Here is a 10,145-nt window from a genome sequence, read left to right on the forward strand (position 1 = left end):
TCTTGTGTCAACGCTATACATATTCAAGAACTTAAATGATGCGACGGAAGAGAAATAATATTTTTTATAGCAAGAAATCAAAGAAAATTATAATTTTGAACAGTGCGAAAAAGTTTCTTCAAATGCGAGGGAAGTAAATATTCATTTAAAAGTGTTTCATAAGGTATCAAAATAACGGTAAAGTGGTGTTATCTACCACATTCCATAGAGTCACTTATTGTTATTTGCTAATCACCTATTGTTATAAAATCCTTATCTGATACCTGGGAAAAAATCTGCAAATATTGATAAGAAAATCGGTTTAGGAAACAATAGAAATGCTTAGGGGCTGCGCACTATATAAGGGAGGATTTTTCAAGAACGTGCACACTTACAGTTTCGACTGCAGACAGTGACTACATTATTGTGAAGTGAAGATTTCAATATTATTTTGAAATCATGGTGAATAATTTCAAAATGTCCGAGGAAGTTACGAATATTTCTAACTCCTCGCCACACAGACCGTCTCAAGCTGCTAATCAGAAACCACGTAAAGACAAAAGTGGTTTGAGAAAGGCAGCAACGGACAGAATATCGAAGAACAAAATTCAAAGAGAGAAAACTAATCCCAAGCAGAAGACGTCGAAGAGGATTAAAAAACAAAAGCAAGACATCATTGATGCTGAATCTCCCTTCCATCCGGCGTTCCAGAGTTGTCGATCTGTAGACGAGTTCCAGTATCTCTACAAAATCGACGAAGGATCATTTGGAGTTATACATGGAGCCAAGGACAAACGGACGGGAGAACTCGTGGCCCTCAAACAACTAAAAAAAATCAACGAAAGGGAAGGATACTCCATCGCCGCTCGGAGAGAGCTTGAGATATTGCATAAAATGCAGCATCCCAATATCGTCGCAAGCCGCGGACTAGCGTCGAGTTCCAGGAACGACCGAGTGTATATAGTCATGGAGCTCGTTGACTACGACCTCAAAACTTTCATGCAGACAGTGCATAGAAACAAGCAATTGTTCTCAGTTGAACACGTGAAATGCTTAATGAAGCAACTGTTGAGGGCGGTGCAACACCTTCATGACCATCACGTGATGCATCGCGACCTCAAAACAAGTAATATCTTGCTGTCGAACGAAGGTGTCCTGAAAGTGGCCGATTTCGGGATGGCCCGAGAATACGAACTTAATCCTCGGCTATATACGCCAGCTGTAATGACTCGCTGGTACCGGGCACCTGAAATACTGCTGCTGCTGAAAGAATACTCCTACCCTGTCGACATGTGGAGTATTGGGTGCATCTTCGCTGAATTGGTTACCTTGCGGCCACTATTTCCCGGCTCATCAGAATTGGATCAGATGACCAAGATATTTAAGTCTTTGGGGACGCCCTCAGACTCAATTTGGCCGGGTTTCAGCGAATTACGAATGGTCAAAAATATTATGTTCGACAAATATCCTCCGGGCGGGTTACGAAAAAAAATAAGTCAGGAGCTGCTTTCTGAAGACGGGCTCTCTTTACTGCAATGCCTTTTGACATTTGATCCATCAAAAAGGATCACAGCAGCCGTTGCTTTAGAGCACGCGTACTTTAAAGAGCAGCCGGTGGCGATGGAACCGGCCAAGTTCTTGGCTTCACCCGCTCGCAGCGCTGTCAGGCCCGCGTGAGGTCCTCGGCTCCTGCTCAGTTTCAACATCGGATAGTGCTCAAAAATTAAGGAATGAAAAATCACTTAATAACTACAGATTGTGAAGTAAAGTGGTTTAAATCATGGTTGCTGTGAACAATATCCATATGTCAGAGGGAGACAGTTCTTATTCCTCTCTATGCAGACCATGTCAAGCTATAATCAATACCTAATACGTACCAACAAACCAGGCATCTGAAGAAAAGTGTTGAAGTTGGTCCAATATTTTCATAACCACCACGTGATACCAGCAACATTTTGTTATCGAATGAAGGTGTGCTAAAAGTGGCAGATTTTGTGAAGGCTTGAGATTTGAAAATTTGAATTCCCTCCTCGGCAACATACGCCGCTTGAACTTACGTGGTGATATCGTGCACTAGAACTACTGCTGCTTTTTAAGGAATAATCCTCTCATGTGGAGTATTGGGTGTATATTCGCTGAATTGATTACCTTGAAGCCACTATTTCCCGGCACATCTGAATTGGTTCAGATGACCAAGATATTTAAGACTTTGGGGACGCCCTCAGTCTCAATTTGACCGGTTTACAGCGAATTACGAATGGTGAAAAATATTATGCTCGACCACTATCCTCCGGGCGGGTTTAAGCTTTAAAAATAATCACAGCAGCCACAGAGCACACATACGTCAAAGAACAGCCGGTGGCGATGAAGCCAGCCATGTTTCTGATATCATCAGCTCGTTGCGCTGTCACGCACAATCGAGGACGAACTTGTCAAGCTGTACTTAAAAAAAGTAATGACAATGGTTTGAAAAAGCCACCAAGAGACAGAATATACAAAAAATAATTACAAACACCAAAAGACGTCAAAGAGGAAAAAAAAACAGGAAATCATTGATGCTGAATCTTTCTTCCATCCAGAATTCCAGAGTTGTCGATCTTTAGACGAGTTCCAATATCTCTACAAAATCGACGAAGGATCATTCGACGTCATCCATGGAGCTAAGAAAAAAACGGGAGAACTCCTTGCCCTGAAACATCTAAAAAAAAATAAGAGGGAAGGATACTCCATCGCCGCTCGGAGAGAGCTCGAGATATTGCATAAAATGCAACATCCTAATATCGTCGCAAGCCGCGGACTAGCGTCAAGTTCCAGAAACGACCGAGTGTATATAGTCATGGAGCTCGTTGACTACGACCTCAAAACTTTCATGCAGACAATGCACAGCAACCGGCAATTCTTTTCTGTAGAACATGTGAAATGCCTAATGAAGCAACTGTTGAAGGCAGTTTAACAACATTCATGACCATCACGTCATACATCGTGACCTCAAAACAAATAACATTTTGTTATCTAACGAAGGTGTGCTAAAAGTGGTAGATTTTGTGAAGCTTCGAGAATTTAAATTCCCTCTTTAGCAACATACGCCGCTTGAACTTACACAGAGATATTGTGCACCTGAACTACTGCTGCTTTCGAAAGAATAATCCTATCCTGTCGACATGTGGAGTGTTGAGTGTATATTGGCTGAGTTGATTACATTGCGGCCACTGTTTCCCGGCACATCTGAATTAGATCAAATGATTAAGACATTTATGAATTTGGTAGGGTTACATCGCATTACCAATGTTAAGAAATATTATGTCCGACAACTAACCTGATCGGTGAGTTGCGCAAAAAGATAAGACAGAAACCGCTTTTTGAAGACAGACTATCTTTACTGCAAGGTGGGTGCGGGGGAGGCGTGCGGCGCGCCCGCCAGGCGTCAGGCGCCAGGCGTCAGTCCGTCTCAAGTGCATTCGGGATAAACAGGTGACGAGTTCCGAATTCAGTGTAGGTAGTGTGTGTGTGTTATTTACAACAAAATAAGACAAAACAATGTCGCGACAACCTCAATACACGAATCGTGAATACTACGACATGGTACGAGTGTATCTACTCCAATTAGAGCCTTTTAGCAGCTCGAAGGCTTTATGAAAGGGAGAGTATTCCTCGAATGCGAGCTCAGGGCATACGCAATCCCACAGTCCCTACTAGAAGGACTATTTTAGCAGCGAACCAAAGGCTACTGGATCACGGCCAGTTCACGACGCCCAATCATGCTCAAGGGTCTGGCAGACCTCGACGGCTCGATATCGGCGCAACCCACGGACCAGTACCTATGACGCAGCACGTCGCTTCGGTGTAAGCCAGTCCACAGTGTGGAAGCTTTTACATTGAAAGAACACTATCACTTTCAGCCAGTACAACAACTGCACGACCCCGACCCGGTACCACGGTAGCACTATGCGAGTGGCTTCTAAGTCACCCTAATGCCAACATTCTATGGACGGATGAAGCTTTGTTTACACGAGTAGGGCTGTATAACATACATAATGAACATTGGTGGGCGTTTAATAATCCCCATTTAGTCAAAGAAACACATCACCAAGTGCGCTTTAGTGCGAACGTCTGGGCGGGAATAATTAACAATAAAATAATTGGTCCCGTTTTTATCGACGGCCCACTGAATGGACAAAGGTATTTGGAAATGCTAAGTACCACTATTGAAAGTCTAATAGAGGACGTCCCACTGGGTTATTTAAATAATGTTTATTACCAGCACGACGGCGCTCCGCCACATTATGCGGCAAGTGTGCGCGATTATTTAAATAACAAATACGGAGAGAACTGGATAGGCCGCGGTGGACCGATCCCGTGGCCGGCTAGGTCACCGGATCTTACTCCCTGTGATTTTTATCTCTGGGGCGAGGTAAAACGCCGGGTGTACATCGAAGAGGCCCAAAGTCTCGAAGATTTAAAATCCAAAATAATAGACGCGTTTAATTATGTGAAAATGACACTAACGTTTTTTATGAATTTGGCTGGGTTACATCGCATTACCAATGTTAAGAAATATTATGTTCCACAACTATCCTTCGGCGGGTTGCGCAAAAAGATAAGACAGAAACCGCTTTTTGAAGACAGAATATCTTTACTGCAATGCTTTTTGACATAATATGTCTTATGATCTATCAAAAAGAATTACAGCTGCCACTGCTTTAGAGCACGCGTACTTCAATGAGCAGCCGGTGGTTGTAGAAAAAGTAATCTTCCTGAAGTCGTCCGCTCATTGATCTGTCATACATGAGTGAGGTTCTCTACTATGGCTCAAATTCTGCCATCAGCGTTTCGGACAGTGCTCAAGATGGAACAATAACTTATTGCTAAGCGTATTCTTCAAGAAATATTGGGAATTAAGACTGTTATATACAAAAGTATACCGGCAAGGTATCACAAATAAAATCAACAGATCAAACAGAAACACCAGATAACGTGTTCCTTATACTAAATATAACCTTTATTTTAAGTTTGTAAATAATAATATATATTTTATATAAAGTATGTGTATATGGTATATAACCCTGCTTGTTGTAATGTATTACTATAACACCTTTTTAAATGTGAAATTAGTATGAAATAAAAATTTACTATGATAATTTGAATTATGTTGTTTAATTGTCTCCTTCTATAAATTCAAATAACGAAAAGCTGGCACGAGATGCTGGCATATGCTAAAAATATGTCCAAAGTTAGTAATAGTATGTTTTTAGACTAGAACCTATATTTGAGTATTTCATTCAACTCCGTGCTAGCTTAGTACAGCTTTTGCGTGATTCTTGATTAAAACAGATACACGAAGCTTATATTTAACTTCCTACATATAGCTACATGAATATTATACACGCCATGGGTCACCTGGTATTTTTAAGTTTGTTTTAAAACAGTAAAAATATCACTTCGAGTGACAATATACAATGAAGGTCACACGAACTTCTTACTTACTGCTGCGCACAATACCATAGGTTTCGGGTGCAGCGATAAGCCGGTGGTCTAGATAAGGGGACGCCAAAAATTCTGAGAAAATTGATCTATTGTCTGATTGTTTTAGCTTGGCAGAATCTGTTTTAATTATTGTAAACTACCCTATTGTTTTACTACGAATACGGGTGTATTCAGTGTTTTAGTATCTCTCAGAATGCGTGGTAATTTTTAGGGCGTATACAGAGTACCCTTGGAAGTATGGTTTTTTTTATGTTAGATAGGCCGATTTTTGGCCGCTATCTCGCCTATATCTCAAATCAAATGTATTAGATTCTTTGAATGACAAGAAACGGAAGAAAATTAAATAAAAACAAACACAGTCTACTGATGCACCGGAGCTACGGACAACGTAAAAGGTTACCGGGGCTCCGGTTCAAAGCAGGAGAAGGAACAGGGTGGTTTAAAACTTACTAAAACTTTTTGAATAAAATTTTACTATGATATTTTGAATTATGTTATTTTATTGTTCCTTTTACTAAGTCAACATCAACGTCACGCCTATTATCCTTGAAGAAGTAGGCAGAGATGCACATTATGCCAGCACGACAAGACTAATTCGTACAATATACACCCGATACTCCACATGTCAATGGGAGTGGAGTATTGTGGGCTGAGCAACAGAAGTTCAGGCGCACGGTACCAGCGCGTGCATACGCCGGGTGTATATTGCTGAAGAGGGAATCCATACTCTCGAGTCATTCCAAAGTCTGCTATTTTTAAAACACCGTCTTGGGACAGCAGGATGTTGTGTGTCTTGAGATCTCTGTGTATGATGTGGTTGGCATGAATATATTGTACCACCCTCAGAAATTGCGACATAAGACAGTTTACGTGTTCTGGGCCGAATAGTAAATGATTTTGCCGCATCGTCTCCAAAAAACTTTTCAACTGGTGCGGCACGTATTCCGTTACCACATAAACAGCATTTTTTCTAGAGCCTACTGCTATCTCCCGCCCTGCCACAATGTTAGGATGTTGTATCTTTAGCTCCCTCAGAGCGGCAATGGACAATCCTTCCATTTCGTTCAGATCTTCAAGTCATTTCAGAGCCACTATATCATCTGTTGACTTATCGCGAGCTCTATACACAACACCGATTGCTCCGTCGTCAGTTATATTGAGATATTGGAACTCTTTAATGGACTGACTGTTTCTAAACGCTGGATGGACGGGAGTTCCTATCTGCATCAGTAGGCTGTGTTTGTTTTTATTTATTTTTCATCCGTTTCTTATCATTGAAAGAATCTAATACATTTGATTTGATCCATACTTCCAAGGGCACTCTGTATACGCCCTAAAAATTACCACGCATTCGGAGAGATACTAAAACACTGAATATACCCGTATTCGTAGTAAAACAATAGGGTAGTTCACAATAATTAAAACAGATTCTAAAGCCAAGCTAAAACAATCAAACAACAGATCAATTTTCTCAGAATTTTTGGAGTACCCTTATCTAGATCGCCGTCTTATCGCTGCACCCGAAACCTATTGTATTGTGCGCAGCAATAAGTAAGAAATTCGTGTGACCTTCATTGTATATTGTCACTCAAAGTAATATTTTTACTGTTTTAAAACATATTGAAAAATACCAGGTATCTCCCGTATCGTGTGAAATAACCATGTAGCTTTTTGTGGAAAGTTAAATGTAAGCTTCGTGTGTCTGTTTGTTGTTAAAATTTTGTGATTTTAAATCTGTGCTAAACTAGCATGAAGTTGAATGAAATACTCAAATCTAACTAAATTTGGACATATTTTTAGCATATTTCATTTTTGATTGCATTTTTGGCGTCAGTATCGATCACTAATCACTAGCTGATAGTTATTTTGGAAATATATTTTAGATGTTATAGTAATTGACCTCTCTACAAATTATATTATTATTTACAAAGTACTGTTATATTAAGAACACGTTATCTGGTGTTTCTGTTTGATCTGTTGATTTTATTTGTGATACCTTGCCGGTATACTTTTGTATAATTATAATATGTTTATGGCGGTCTGTTTCAGACCACTGTTCGCATCTAGAGCACACCACAATCTCAAACCTTGTGACAATGTTGATATTGTGACTGTTTCTAACCTATCTTAGGGGGGATACATTTTCCGTTTTTCCTAAATCAAGGAGAGATGTTATTCGGCTTACCCTTTCGTGGGAAATGGGCAAGGAACAGAGCCCCGCCATCCGCTCTGTTCTGTAGAGTTCGTCCAGATACTGGTCACTCTCCCACCGTTTCCGATAGTTCACGGGATATTTAATGAATTCCCAATAAATAACATGACTTATTTTATTAACTTGTTCATCATGTTATTTATATTTTCTATCAAAAGCAAGTACAAAGGATTAAATAACATGACTTATTGTATTATCTTGTTCATCATTTCATTTATATGATTTCAGTACACCTTCATACGACAGTAATATTCTTTTGTCTTCTCATCCTGAGTTCTGAACACAGCTCCAAAGACGCCTTCTGCAATCTTGTTTAAAAATTCAAACTCCTCAAGAGATCGTCTGCTCTGATGCACGTGGTCTAAGGGAGTTACAGGTGTTGCTACGTGTTTTGTTTGACCCGTGCTGCAGTTCTTGTCCTGATAATTCTTTCTCTTTATATTGTTTTTATATTAATGTTTAGCGGTGATTTTAGACCACTTTTTTCCCATTGCATGGTCCGAAGTACCCGTCCCGTACGTATTGATTACAGCTTGACATGGTCTGTATAGCGAGGAATTAGAATTGTCTCAAACTTCTTCTGACATTTTGAGATTGTTCACAGAAACCATGAGTTAAACCACTTTATTTCACAATCTGTAGTTATTAAGTGATTTTTCATTCCTTAATTTTTTGAGTATTGACCGATGCGCTGATAGTAGAAATTGACCAGAAGCAGAAACCCTCACCCGGGCATGACAGCGCTGCGGGCGGGTGACTCCAGAAACATGGCCGGCTCCACCGCCACGGGCTGCTCATTGAAGTACGCGTGCTCTAAAGCAGCGGCTGCTGTGATTCTTTTTGATGGATCATATGTCAAAAAGCTTTGAAGTAAAGACATTCCTACTTCTGAAAGCAGCTCCTGACTTATTTCTTTGCGCAACCCGCCCGGAGGATAGTCGTCTAATATAAGATTTCTTACTACTGTCGATTCGCTGTAACCCGGCCAAATTGAGTCTGAGGGCGTCCCCAAAGTCTTGAATATCTTTGTCATCTGATCCAATTCAGATGTGCCGGGAAACAGTGGCCACAAGGTAATCAACTCAGCGAAGATGCACCCAACACTCCACATGTCGACAGGAGAGGAGTAATCATTAAAAAGAAGCAGAATTTCTGGCGCACGGTACCAGCGCGTAACTACGTCTGGCGTATACTGCCGAGGAGGGAATTCATATTCTCGGGCCAACCCGAAATCTGCCACTTTCAGGACACCTTCTTTGGACAACAAAATGTTATTTGTTTTGAGGTCGCGATGCATCACGTGATGGTCATGAAGGTGTTGCACCGCCCTCAACAGTTGCTTCATAAGGCATTTCACATGTTCGACAGAAAACAACTGCTTGTTGCTATACATTGTGTCCATGAAAGCTTTAAGGTCGTAGTCAACAAGCTCCATGACTATAAACACTTGTTCGTTGCTGGGAGTCGACGCTAGTCCGCGGCCTGCGACGATATTAGGATGTCGCATTTTATGCAATATCTCAAGCTCTCTCCGAGCGGCGATGGTGTATCCTTCTCTTTCATTTATTTTTTTTAGATGTTTCAGTGCAACGAGTTCTCCCGTCTGTTTGTCCTTGGCTGCATGGATAACTCCGAATGCTCCTTCATCGATTCTGTAGAGATATTGGAACTCGTCTACAGATCGACAACTCTGGAACGCCGGGTGGAAGGGAGATTCAGCATCAATGATGTCTTGCTTTTGTTTTTTAATCCGCTTCGACGTCTTCTGCTTGGGATTAGTTTTCTCTCTTCGTATTTTGTTCTTCGATATTCTGTCCGTTGCTGCCTTTTTCAAACCACTTTTGTCTTTACGTGGTTTCTGATTAGCAGCTTGAGACGGTCTGTGTGACGAGGAGTTAGAAATATCTCGAACTTCCTCGGACATTTTGAAATTATTCACCATGATTTCAAAATAATATTGAAAATCTTCACTTCACAATAATGTAGTCACTGTCTGCAGTCGAAACTGTAAGTGTGCACGTTCTTGAAAAATCCTCCCTTATATAGTGCGCAGCCCCTAAGCATTTCTATTGTTTCCTAAACCGATTTTCTTATCAATATTTGCAGATTTTTTCCCAGGTATCAGATAAGGATTTTATAACAATAGGTGATTAGCAAATAACAATAAGTGACTCTATGGAATGTGGTAGATAACACCACTTTACCGTTATTTTGATACCTTATGAAACACTTTTAAATAAATATTTATTTTTCTCGCATATAAAGAAACTTTTTCGCGCTGTTCAAAATTATAATCTATTATTAATACGTGATGCAAAAACTTTATTATTGCGCGGACGTTGGAGCATAAAATTTGGTACACTTATAGTTTATGTGTAGGAGAAGTGCGGGACGCTAATATTTTTCAAAAATAATGCTTATAAAGTACATAAACTAATAAATTTACACACACATGCATAGTATCTCGTAT

The 10,145-nt window shown here is 40.4% G+C and overlaps 2 protein-coding genes across 2 annotated transcripts; one reads left to right on the forward strand and one right to left on the reverse strand.

Moving 5' to 3' along the window:
- The first annotated feature begins 456 nt into the window (after positions 1-456).
- Positions 457-1,656, forward strand: LOC118277246 (serine/threonine-protein kinase PITSLRE-like). Its single transcript, XM_035595968.2, has one exon. It carries the CDS (start codon positions 457-459, stop codon positions 1,654-1,656), a length of 1,200 nt encoding a protein of 399 aa, XP_035451861.2.
- A 6,743-nt stretch (positions 1,657-8,399) lies between these two features.
- LOC118277243 (serine/threonine-protein kinase PITSLRE-like) lies at positions 8,400-9,599 on the reverse strand. The gene has a single exon (XM_035595965.2). The coding sequence runs from the start codon at positions 9,597-9,599 to the stop codon at positions 8,400-8,402; it is 1,200 nt and encodes a 399-aa protein (XP_035451858.2).
- Positions 9,600-10,145: the final 546 nt, after the last annotated feature.

The sequence above is a fragment of the Spodoptera frugiperda genome, chromosome 10 (genome assembly GCF_023101765.2).
Source record: "Spodoptera frugiperda isolate SF20-4 chromosome 10, AGI-APGP_CSIRO_Sfru_2.0, whole genome shotgun sequence".
Lineage (NCBI taxonomy): Eukaryota > Metazoa > Arthropoda > Insecta > Lepidoptera > Noctuidae > Spodoptera > Spodoptera frugiperda.

Excerpts from the sequence above, each read along its gene's own strand:
- LOC118277246 (XM_035595968.2), top strand. The coding sequence starts at position 457 with ATGTCCGAGGAAGTTACGAATATTTCTAACTCCTCGCCACACAGACCG.
- LOC118277243 (XM_035595965.2), bottom strand. The coding sequence starts at position 9,599 with ATGTCCGAGGAAGTTCGAGATATTTCTAACTCCTCGTCACACAGACCG.